Here is a 12,960-nt window from a genome sequence, read left to right as displayed (position 1 = left end):
TGCCTCAGTCCTGCTGCTCTCCCTTCCCTGGCTCTGAAGGCATTAGCTCTAGCTTTCTGCCCCCAGGCCTCTAAACTCTCGAAGAGCTGAAATCTGCTCCAGGGAGCTAGTGGGAGGGGGAACTTGGCAGTGAATCTCTTTGTAATGGGATCTCCCTTTGACTGGGTCTATCCCTTGTGTGGAACTTGGCACATTTGGCCCCAACTTCACATCCCCTACGGCAGAGCTTAGCACCACACATATCACATCAACACTGGCTTCCTTTCCCACCAGGGTTAGGGTGGGGAAACTGTGTCAGCTATTCCCACTTTGTGGAGGAGGAAACCCAGGCTGAGAACATATGGAGAAATGTGACCCAGGAACCATACCGGGCGCTGAGACTCCCGGCACAGTGCTCGCTGGGCCACAGCATCCCTAAAAAGTGCTCACTAAACAGTCAGGGAGTTGGATGTGAATTGTCTCCTGAGACCCGGCCATCTGGATATTTGTCACAATGGTAAATGCTCTTGTTTAGACCTCCTGTGGCACTGGGTGAAGTCAGTTACCAACAATCACATGAAAAGGGAGGGACAGCCAGGCCCACCACCAAGACAGCCAGGGCACAGCCAGCCTCCTACACCATGACTTCAACCCAGGCATTGCCTAAAGCAATGGTTCTCAACCAGGGCACTTCCCTCTGGGGACAGTGGCACTATCAGGAGACATTTTCAGTTGTCACAAGTGGGTGTGTGGGGGGAGCTTCTGACATCTAGTGAGAAGAGGCCAGAGAGGCTGGTAAACATCCTACAGTGCCCTGGGGAGCCACCAAAGCAAGGAATTCTCAGGTCCCACATGTCAAGTGCTGAGGCTGAGAAACCCTGGTCTAGAGGAAGAGAGGTAAGTGCCCACTCATAACCACCACACTGTCAGACCGCGGCAAAGCCCAAATGCCAGGTTCCAGCGCAAATACTAGCTACTGCGCGCGCATCTCCCAAAAGAAACGAAACTATGTGGTCAGAGACGGGCTGACTGTCTGAGTCTTACCCCACGCCCAACACGTCGTTTCTTTTCATTTTTAGTGTTTATTGATGTTTAATACGCGCTGCATAATTCTTTGTGATACATACCTGATTTTATGTACTTCCTGTAACAACCCAAGAGCTGAATCACCTCATCATATTGTATAGGTGAGAAAACAAAGGCACAGAGAGGCTGAGCCGCAGGGTCAAGGTGACAGATACAAGGAATTCTCAAACAGGCAGCTGGCTCTAAAGCCCAAGCTTTTCACCAACTGCACAGGCTGTCTCTAGCTCCCGTGAACAGGCCCCGAGTAAGACAGTCGACAGAGGTGACCCCGTGCTGTCTGACGGCCATGAGCACAGGGACGGATTCCCAGTCGCCGGAACCCAGGAAGCCAAATTGGAGGTTATTGTTGATTTCAGGGAAGCCCAGGTCTGAGCTGTGAAAATAATTTCACATTAGGTGTAAACTACAATGAGAACGCAGGTCAGAGAATAAGGGGAAAGGTGGTGTCAGGTAGAGGGGTTTTCAGGATGAGACGAGCTCGAGGAATGGGCTGAGGCATGAAGGCAGAAGATGGGCGTTTGGTGATGAGACCAAGCTCGACACAGCAGGCTCGGGGCAGCATCTTAAGAGACACGAGCAAGGCTAGAGGGTGCTAGACCGAGAAGACGTGCTTAGTGCTCTTGAACAAATCCTTGCCCAAAGGACTTGATGGATTGGGATGGCCTGACCAGCAGGGAGAAAAGGCAAGCAGACTATTACTCTCCTCCAGGGAAGGCTGGTTCTGGCTATGGGATCTCTGTTGAGATGTCCTGCCCTCACTTAATCAGCATTATTCTCTTTTAGAGATAGTTATGAATCTAAGTGAGAACAGGACAACATCTTCAGATATGCCCACACGTCACCTTAAGTGAGAGCTCCCCCCCTTACCCCCCAACAGCCCTATGATTTCTCTTCCCACCGTAGGATTAGGTGGCCACTTTAGACAACCACACACCCAGGCATCAAGGCTGGAAGTTGTCGGAACACCTCAGAGCAGGTCTCCTCAAATCTTGGGCACATGGTAACTGCAGGCAGAAAGTCAGGGTGTGTGTGAATAAAGAGGGCTGAGGTGGGAGCAAACACTTAAAGGCCCACCTACTAAGTGCCACAATATGGAGCGGGTGCCTTGCACACCTTCCCTCACTTAACCCTAATACTGGCAATTATCACCCATTTTCAAGGTGCCATAACAGATTCCAAGGGGCTTAAGTACCTGGGCAGGTAGAGGGTCACCTGGCTGTCGGAGAAGAGCATGGATTTGGATCCAAGACTCTGCTGACACCAAACCCATGCCCTTCTCCTGTTGCTTTTCTTACAGGACACTCTGAACTCATGTCATCCGTGCCCAATTTCAAACTCTGTGAAATCCAAATTCATTCACAACAGGAAGGCCAGGACCCCGAGAAGATGCCCTTATGTCATTCCTTTGATCGGGGCCAACGCGCCAAAGTTTCAGGCAGCCTTTACCACGATGGCTCCAGGTTCTAAAATCCATGGCTAAGATAACTCATCTTCTCTGGCTTTGGGGAGCATTTAATCCCACCACATCCTGTCTCTGAGCAGCAGGTGTCACTGTGCTACCCATCCCACAGGAAGATGACTCTCCCACCGGTGAGAACGGGCCTCAAGCCCAGCTGTCTTTCCCGTAGACTCACACACTCCCTGGCCCATGTGGACAATCCTGTCCAGCTCCCCATCATGTCCCCAAGGAAGCCCGCACTAGCTGGGTGAGGTTCTGGCCCAGTGTGTGGCCATGGACCAGATTACAACTCTCTGGGCCTCAGTTTCCTTCTCTGCATCTACCTCGTAGGACGACATGAGTTAATAGGTACCCAGTGCTGATAACAGTTCAGGATAAATCTGCCACCTGTGGTAGCTGCTGTTGTTATTTTTACCATCTCCATTTATCCTAAGACAATCAGCAGAGATAGTGCAAAGACTTCATCACAAAGCCATCTGAACAGGGTTCACTGCAGCACAAACTTTCAGAAACAAACTAGAAGACGAATCACAGGATGAACGAGATAAGCTGCCTCTAAGATGCAATGGGTCGCAGCAGCTAAAAGTTATACAAGTCATACAACAATACATTTCTAAAAGTTATACAGGAATACATTTACTGGCAAGGGGAATGTTTGCAACCTATTGTCCCTACTTCACAAACTGCCCCTGAGAAAAGCACCGGAAAGAGACCTCACCTCCCCGAGGGTCTGAGGGGTAGATTTCCTGATTGTCTCTTGTATTTGCTGAAAAAAATTCTGGATACAAATTTGGTATCTAATCTACAATACGCCCATGTTTGTTTGTTTTCAAAAAACATTTCAAAAGACTTTCCACTGAGTAACAGCAACGCTACAGGAAGAAGCCTCAGGTTTATGCTGTGGCCTCCTGGCGTGTCCCTAGGGAGGCATCCACCACAGTTATTTAAAAAAGAAATTAGGTTAAAAAGTGTAAGTTACAAAGTATGTGTAAAGGTAATGCTATTTTAGAATAAATAGATAGAACATGCATTAAAAAAGAGTAAAAGATCAACCATCAAAATGGTACCAGGAGTTAACTTTGGAGGAGTGGAGGTTAGGTAATTTTGCTTGCTTCTTGTATTTAGTTATTTTTTAAATTTTTTGTATTAAAAAAAAAAAAGCCTGACCTGACTCAAAAAGGAATCGAACCAACCTCCAGACAAGTGGGTTAAGAGCCACCAGACAGGGGCCAGCGTGAGTCCCATGCAGACCAGTGAGACTGGAGTGAAGGCAGCAAACCTGGAGGTAAGAGTCTGGGCTATGAGTGTGAGTGCCCACTGTGCGCCAGATGGGTGATGGGCCCTCACAGCCTCCACTCCCCTCAGATGGGCCTGAAATCTCATTCAAAGTACACAACACAGGAGGCAGTGTTAGCTCTCTACCAAACCCATCTACCAAACAACACAGAGCATGGCCAACAGCTGCCCTACTGGGACAGCCCCGAGCCACAAGTTTCCAGAAGGGCAGCTACTTAAGCCTTAGCTTCTAGTCCACTCACTCCCTTCTTAAGGGACCTCTCCAGAAGTTGATCCTTCCTACACCAGCAGCTGCAGGATGGTTTTCAGCTATATGTTTGGGCACTGACAAGGCATAATTGGGACTTTATACTGGTTTCCCACTGTCTCTGGAAACAAAGCCCATCTCCACCCCACACCCCGCACATTCACCTCTCCATTCCCTATACATAGTAGCTTAGGGAAGGGGGGGCGGGGGGTGCAATGACTGAACCTGTGGTAAGAAGTTCATTTTATATGGAATCCGACACGCATGCGTGCGTGCACACACATGTATGTATAACTGAAACAAGTTTCATGACACAATACTTACCCTTCCTACTCGCAGGAGGAAAAACTCTGCTATTTTCTAGTCTACCACTTTTTAATGCTAGCCATAACTCACTGAAGTGATTTTATGACCCACAGTTTTAAATACACTGCTTTACCACATGCAAGTCTATGATTTGGTTTTCCGAACTTCACTTTAAAAGCACAGTTTCTGGAACACATTAGGTGGAACTATATACGATAGTCAAAGTACCAAAAACAGTAATTTCAACCTAATGATTATGTATGAACCAAACTAGGGGACTCGACTGCCAATTTGCCTCTTGTAAGCTAATTCTAAATTTGAGTAATGTTCAAAACTGGGCTATACTATGAAACTACATTACTATTGTGCAAAAGACAAATGACACCTAAATTGGACAAGTCACTTAAAGCCAGTCTGAACCACACCTACAGTGCAAATAGCAATGACAAACTCACAGGGATGCTGTAAGGATTGAATGAGCTCATACAAAGGCTTTGTAAAGTATAAGGCAAAAATATTTTTTTTTTAATTTCTTGAAGTAGCAAATTATGCCAGTGTCCCAGCAAAGAAAGATAATAGAACAACAGCCAACATCTTTGGAAGTTTTATTTCATGGTAAGATCTTGTTATGCAGATCGATTTAATCCCCAACAACTCTATGAGGTAGGAATTCTTATTGTCCCCATTTTCCAGATGAGAACAAATGAGGCCCCAAGCATCAGTAGAGCTGGCCCAAGATCACACAGAGAGGAAATAGAAGAATTAGGTCTGTCTGCCTCCAACACCTGTGCACTAAGCACTGAGCATCCATTTCCCTCCATACCCACAGCCTCCCTGTAGGTGTCCATCTCCAGGCCTCAGAGCAGGTCCACTCTCAGTGGGGAAGGAAGAACCCCCAGGACACAGGACATGACAATGAGGTGGCCCCTCAGCCAGCAGCAGGAAATGCAGGATCACTTGGCTGCCATGGAAACAGGTGGCACAGTCAGCGCAGACTCCCTGGCCTCCCATCTCCTGCAATTACAGTCGAGGATTATGCCTTTCAACTTTCAGTTGTTGGCATAAAGTACTCCTCGTGGCCCCACAGAAAATGTACCCAGAGCTACAGCCACGCCGGCCAGGACACAAGATAAAGAAAAATGCTCAAGCCAATGCAGGAAGGGGCATTTTTTTAAAGGGACATGGTCGATATCCCTGTGCTCCTTTGGGGCTAGAACCACACTGGCCACTTTTCAGTCACATACCTCGTGGTCACTTAACCTATAATAATTTCATTGTATCCACTTGTAAAAAGAGAAACATAACTTAAATTGTGCTATCGGGAGGCCTATATTGCTCCACATCACACATTTTAATACATACATATACATGTATGCATGTCTGTATACAATCTATTGTGGATTTATTCTCTTAAATCCAATTTAAAAGACTTTGTAGCACAATGTTGACAATTCATAATTATGCCCTCTTGCCCTCACTTTAAAATCTAACGCTTGAGTAAATGGAATATTTTGTAAGTTGTTCTTATATTTCTATACCCATTTACAGGTAACTTTAACATAATGTGATCTCACTTAACTTATCTAACTACCCTGTGTGAGCATTTGAGAGATGTGAACAGTAAGGATCAGAGAGGTTAAGGCATTTGCCCAAAATCACACAGCTAGTTAGGCGGTGGGGCCAGCATCCCAAACAGAAGCCTGGCTCCAAGTTCTATACTCTCTTCACCATCCAGGGGTCTTATTTATCTCTGAGTTCCTAAGCAACAATGGCTGCATCTAAAATAGCTGGAAAATATATATTTGCAACAGAAATGGGAGCCAAAACACTAACTTCCTCAATTCCAAGAGCTTGTGCAAATCAATAACAAAAGTCAATTTTTTTTGAGAAATGCAAACAGCCCAAAACAAAGGGAAAAATGCTCAACTAACTCAAAATTAAAGATATAAATAAAAACAACAGGATATAATTTTTTACCTCTCAGACTGGCACATATTGAAAACTTTAACAATCTTCAATTCAACTGATGGCATGAGGAAACAGACACTGTCCAAACTTACAGGGGCAGGTACATACTGGGGCAATGTTTCTGGAGGACAACTTCACAACAGTATCAGATTTTTTAATGCATGGACCCTCTAATCCAGCAATCCTAAAATCAGAAATTTATACTATGGCTATCCTTATGAAGGTTACACAAACTACGCACCACAGACATTCTCTGAAGCACAATTTGTAGGGGGAGGAGAGACACTAAAGTGTCCACTGATAGAGGAACAGTCAAATAAATGATGGTACACTTACACATCACAATATTACAGTCATTTAAAAGAATGACTTAAAGCTATTGCTACAGATATGAAATAATCTCCAAGGTAACTAAGTAAATTAAAAGGCTGAGTAGAGTACAATGTACATATAATGTTTCCTTTCATGTAACTTTTTAGAAAGATAAACATAGATACTTGTCTACATTACATAAAAATAGGTTTTCCTTAGAAGGAAAGCAACACAGTTTTAGATTGGAGGGTTTTTAACCTGGGCTTCTCCAGTTTTTATAAAGCCTCTATTAAACCCCTGAAACTGGATACAAAATTGTAAATATGCGCATCTCTTTGGGAGAGAGGCTTCTTTCCTTTTACATACTCTGTAAGGGTGTCATACTTCCCCCTCCCCAGAAAGAGTAAGAAACACTGTGTTACACAGACTCCGTGTTGGTGCGAAGCTATTAAGTAATAATGGGCTGGGACCCATCACAGACACCCAGAAAACCACCACCCCATTCCTTCCCTGGAGAATGAGATGATAGTTTGTATCATAGAAACGACATTGTCTGCTCAAGCCTCAAAAAACGGCAACAGGGTACAGTTTCCCTCTAAGAGGAAGAAGGAAAAGTGGAACTGAAAATTATTTGCATGTTTAAAATTAGATCTTCTGTGGGAGCTGACACTACTTTACTTTCAAAATGCGCCCCCCCCCCCATCTGCTGTCTCATTACCACCACCCCTCACCCAGGCATTTACATTCCATGGAAATTCTGAGACAATAGGAGGACTGCAGCTTCACTAATAAGGAAGTAATAACAAATTTCCTACAGCTCCTGTCCTGTGAGAAGTCACCAGAAAAGCCAATGGAAAGGCAGCCATAGGAGGTGGTAACAAAAACTGCTGTGGCCTTCTCTGGTCTGAGGTAGCCACCCTTCCCAGGAATCTCCACTTCAAGACCCTTGGACCCGTCACTCTCATCACCACTCCTCTGGCAAATCCAGTGCCAGCCCTTTCTCTGCAGGGGCAACAAGAACACCCTGTATTCCAGCTGTGATGGGTTAGCTGGGGTCACCTGAGTGACGTCTGTAAGAGTCACGAAGGCAGGGCTGCCTGTCGCGCTCACCACCACAGCCTCCACTCGGCACCTGTGTTTCCCAAACTTCAGCAGTTTACCACCTGCACAAGTTGGCCATGACCATGCCATCCTTACATAATGATGGACTCAGTATTCTTCTTCAGAGATGAACTTTCTGTTAAATTTAAACAAACTTATTTACTATGACACTACAGATAGCCTCACTCTACCTATAAAATCACAGGCTTGATATGCAACTTAACGAATTTTTTTTTAACTAATACCCCCTAAAATAAATCATTCTCAACATTAAAAAAAAAATGTTTTGTGACTGAACTAAGTTCATCTTGCACCCACACACCCCGCCAGGTACCACCTTGCAGAAAATGCTTGATAAGTATTTCTTACATGAACTAAGGGTTTGAAGCCCCTCTTCTCCCCATATAACAGCAGCAGCCACAACCAGCAGTGGAATCGTGCCTTAGATTTCACCTACCAGTTCCTCTTCTATCTTAGTTGATCCTCTCAACCTCCCCGTGAAGCAGGAAGTGTTAGTCCCACTTTCCAGATAAGGAAATGAGGCGTCAAAAAGGTTAGGTGACTTGCCCAAGATTATGCAGCTACTAAGTGGCAGAGCTAGGACCTGAACCCAGGTCTTCCCATTCCAGACCCCATTCTGTCTCCACTAAGGCAGGCTTGCCCGGTAAACTCAGGCTCCCAAGGAAACATGAGTAGGAAAGAGGGTCCCTGAGTTGTCCGTGTTACAAATGGAGCAGATGCTACAGGGTTTAGGATGAGAGAACCCAAAATAACTGCCAGCCCCATCAGGGTTTAGGCCCCACAAAAGTCTGTCACCTCGTCTCTCACTTGCACCCTAAAGCCCTTCTCTAAAATACATGCCTTCCCACAGGACAGGACAGTAAACTGAGGTGGTGGAGACCTCAGACCTGGCTCTGCCACATACTAGCTATGAATCTTTGGTAAGTTCTGAACCTCAGTTTTCTCTCAGATAAAATGGGAATATTAACTGCACCTACCTCTTACTGTTCCTGAAATGATCAAATGAGATAATGCATTAAAACCCTTAGCACAGTGCCTGCCACATATAATGTTACCTATTAATTACAATATTACCAGCAGCATTATGTTTGAAGGGAAATGCACAGAAAATTGCCTCTTACGCTGCACTCAAAATAATTCCCTTGGCCGAGCAGTGAATGAACTCAGAAGTAATTGCTGATTATGTGCTGGCTAAACCCAGGCCTACAGTCACTCAGCAACTCTGCCTAGGCCTCAACCCCAAGCAAAAATTACTTTTAGGAGCTAAATAACCTCTCTACTGACCAAAATTACTCACTCGGGAGCCAGGATTCATTCGCTCTGCTTAGGAAAGCTTGGGTATTCCGCAGTTATCTTTATCATGGGGCTAAACCTGAAGTCAGCTCAAAGTCACAGTCTAACCATAAACCAATTTGCTCTGTTTTCTTAAACTGTCTGCAAACAAAACATAACCCTTTGGTTTTTCCGTTGTTGTTCTGAAGCAAAACAAAAATATTTAAAGTCACCCATATGAGAATTTAACAAGCAATATAAAGAGTCAAAATATTTTTTGTACTCTGAATGAAGCAGGTAGGTAAATAGGCTTAGGGATTAGCTATATTAGATAATAAACACAAATGATTATTATTCCCCAGGAAATAAGAAAGCAAAGAAAAAGCAAACCCAAAACACTATAAGACCAACAAAACAGCTGTCAGTCACCAGCTTTTTTTTTTCATTTTTGAGCAGCCCACTGTCAAGTTGATTTCATAAAGAATCTGTCAGGACTACATTTCTCAAGAGAAGGAGGCAAAGGGGAAAAATCGCTTTGTCACAATGCCTAAAACATACACTCCACATACACCAAAATTAGTGTGCAAAAAGCTATGAGAATGGGTGGAGTGAGACACTGCAACCAGCAAAGTCTTCAGGCTGGAATCATCTCCGACCATCCTTCCTGTCTTGTGAAATGACAAAAAAAACGTGGAATGAGATGCCAGGTTCAAAAACTGCTGTTCCGGCCCTACTAAGCAATGACTCCTCCTGCGTCTCAGCTTTCCAACACCAGTCCTCATTTAATGCCCACACAGAGCTGCGACTTCTCTGTGACTTGTCTGTGTTTTTAACCTGCTACAATTGATACCATTTTAAAACACACACATACACACTCCAAGCCTCACAAAACCAGTCATGTGTCAGGGAAGTAGTCAGATACCTTCAACCACATTTCCTAACACACAAGCTTTGAAAATCTCAAATATGACTTCCAATCTCAAATATGATTTGATGTTGAAAAACTCAAGTTACACCCACAGTTTCAGGAGTACACACAGTGAGGCAGGACTGTGCCTATAGTTAAAAGAAAGAGCAAAGTGAAAATATGGCAGACACACAAAAGCATCAGGAAAATACGAGGCACAGGCCGGAAGGAGACACGGATTCCAGTTCTGGCGTGCCTACTGTCTTGCCAGGGGACCTCAGCCTGATCACTGTCTTCTCTGGGCTTCAATATTCTCATCTAAAAGAAACGAGGGATTTCGGCTATCTTGAAAATCTATTCCAGATGAAAATGCACTGATTCCTTGAAATAGCCAATGTAAAGATGAACTGATAGATATGAATTTTGAAGATGCTTTTTCAGAGAGCCCTTTAGATTTCTTACTTTATAACATAGCCAAAAAACAAGAAATAAAGAGAGTCTTCTTGCATTTCTACAGAACAAATTAGAGAGGAAGGAAACATCTGAATAGGGGACAAGTGTGGAGTGGCAATATGCTATTGAAATACAAGGAAGGATTGGGCAAGAAATAAATTTACCCAAGAAATTTTTCGCTGATTCAAAGCATAGCTAGCAACCACCACGAGACCGAAGCAAGAAAATTAATAATGCAATATAATAAAATATACACGTACTAAATTAAAAATAAGTGAAGATCAAGTATTTCTTTAGTGTAGACTTTGGTGCAAGAGCTCTTCAATTATGAGGCCTTTTTTTTTTTTAATTTCAGAGACTGCTCTCCATGAATTTCCTCACAAGAACAGGGAGAAGGCAGTCATACACACTGTACCTTCATAATAATCCCTTCTGGCCACCCTGTAATGTTTACAAAACTCGTTCAGACATTAGCCAGGGGAAGCCCCAAACAATCCACGGGGCAGGTGGTTGTACACTCATCCTCCAAGTGCCATTACCTGAGGACGGAGGGAGCTGGAGAAAGTCTGGCCCTGGAGCTTCTTCTGACACCTGACCTGAGCCACTATTCTCGGTTGGAGGTCACACTGCCTCCCAGGCCCTCAGGAGAGCCTGTTCAAAGCCTGCTGAGGACAACTGTGAAGGGACACTAGCCCCCACCGCTCCTTCTCATCCTTCCTGCTGGGCTGTATCCCTGCCCCAAGGCCGATGTTTCTGCTCCCAGACAATCGTATGTTTTCCTGAAAAGTTTTCCCTGAAACCAAGTTCCATCCTCAGACAATAACTCACTTCCCAGGTTTCAAACATCATCCCCTGAGGGATGCTCTCTGTATAAAACAAGCAACATTTTTATACACAGCAGGGTATCACCAAGGACCTTTCCACTGCGGGTTCAAGACCCCAGCGGGCTCCTAGAAGGCTGTGAGGACGAACCCGCGGCCAGGGCTGGGTGCTTCTGCTCTTTCACTTCTCTCCCTCAAGTTCCCTATCTGTGCAGTGGGACCGTCTCCCAGCTGCCGAGCCCCTCCCCCCAGTGGGAATACCACCAAGGGGGAACGTCGCTTTCAGAAAGCTCGGTCACCAAAACGCCAGGCGCAGCATTATCTGAAAAAGCGAAGCGAGAACACAGGGCGGTGGGGGGAGAGCCGGCGCCCACCAAGCACGAAATAAACCCCCAGGGAAGCGAGCGACTTCCCCGGGAAGAAGACGGTCCGCTGGAAGGACGCGGGCCAGTGGCCCCCTCTCCCCGGTTGGGTACTTTCCCCAAAAGCGGTGCCCTCGGCCCGGAGGCCCCGCGCCTCGACCCCCGCGCGGCGGCCCTGCCCGCTCCCCGGCCGCCGCCGCTGCCCTTCGGCCCGGCCCCTCGGGCCCTGCAGGCCGGGTTGGCCCCGCTCCGTGCCGGGCGCCCTCAGCACACACGCCCCCTCCGGCCGCTTCGGGCGGGAGAGCCGGGCCGGCCAGACGGGACCAGCTCCGGGAAGGGCGGGCCACAGATGGCCTGGAGCCCGCAGGGGCTTCCACGGGAAAGCTCGGGCACCACGTAGCCCGCCGCCCGCCCAATGGTGCGGGGCAGCCGAGTAAGGGGCTCGGTCGCGAGGCAGGCCGGGTTCCCGCGAGCCCTCCCGGAGGGGGCTCCGAGGAATCCGGCCCTCGCCACCCTCCGAACCCCGCAGGCGGGCACCGCGGGCAGGTGCCGGGGATGCCAGTCCCGCCCCGCCCTCCCTCCGCCCGGCTGGGCCCCCTGCTGCTCACCTGGCCCAAGCGACACAGCAGCAGCAACGGCGGCAGCGCCCAGCGAAGCCGGGGCAAGCGCCGAGGTGGCCGCGCCTCCCGCGCCGCCGGCTTCATGCCCCGCGCGCCCTGGAACGTGCCCGGGCCGCGCGAGTCGGGCCCCGCCGTGCGCCCGATCCCGGGCGCCCAGCTCACCGCCTCCAGCCGCCGCCTCCGCCTGCGCCTCCTCCAGCCAGTCCGCCTAGTCCCCGCTCCGCCCGCCCCGGGCTTCCCCGGGGACATGGCAGCGGCGGCGGCCACACGGCGGGGCCCGGCGCGGCGGCCGCGGGGGGGATGCGTCCCTGGGCGAGCAGGGGCTTCGCGGGGCGGAGCAAGCGGCGCCCACCCCCTGTGCGCGGCGCCCGGATCCCGTCTCCCGCGGCCCCGGCGGCTCCCGCTGCCTCCTCCGCGCGTCATGCGGCTCCGGCTGCAGGGAGCCGCGGCGAGCGCTCCCGCCCTCCCTTCCCCTCCCCCTCTGAATATTCATCGCTTCCTCCCGCCCCGCCGGCCCGGCGGCGGCCGAGCCCCGCGGCCCCTCGCCGCCCTCCGCTGCAGCCCCCGCCCCCGCCCCGCGCGCGCCCTGGCAGCTCCCCTCCCGCGGGCAGAGGAAGCGCCCCCGCCTAGCCGCCCTCTCCGCCAGGCCCTCCCACATTCCTGGGACTTGGGACCCGGGACGCAGCTCCGTTACTCTCGCACCTCGAGCCCGCACCCCTCGGTACGGGCGCCCCAGCCTCGGGCCCGCTC

At 48.5% G+C, this 12,960-nt stretch overlaps 1 protein-coding gene across 1 annotated transcript in view; it reads right to left on the bottom strand.

Annotated features, from left to right (window-relative positions):
• Positions 1–12,667, bottom strand: part of PTPRJ (protein tyrosine phosphatase receptor type J) — a 154,914-nt gene extending 142,247 nt beyond the window's left edge. The window contains exon 1 of the mRNA XM_019743598.2: positions 12,199–12,667. Coding sequence (XP_019599157.2) covers positions 12,199–12,633 — 435 coding nt within the window. The 5' untranslated portion in view covers positions 12,634–12,667. The remainder of the gene's footprint in view (positions 1–12,198) is intronic.
• Positions 12,668–12,960: the final 293 nt, after the last annotated feature.

This window comes from Rhinolophus sinicus, linkage group LG06 (genome assembly GCF_036562045.2).
Source record: "Rhinolophus sinicus isolate RSC01 linkage group LG06, ASM3656204v1, whole genome shotgun sequence".
Classification (NCBI taxonomy): Eukaryota; Metazoa; Chordata; class Mammalia; order Chiroptera; family Rhinolophidae; genus Rhinolophus; species Rhinolophus sinicus.
Note: the sequence above shows the minus strand (reverse complement) of the source record. Positions and strands in the feature narration are given on the sequence as shown.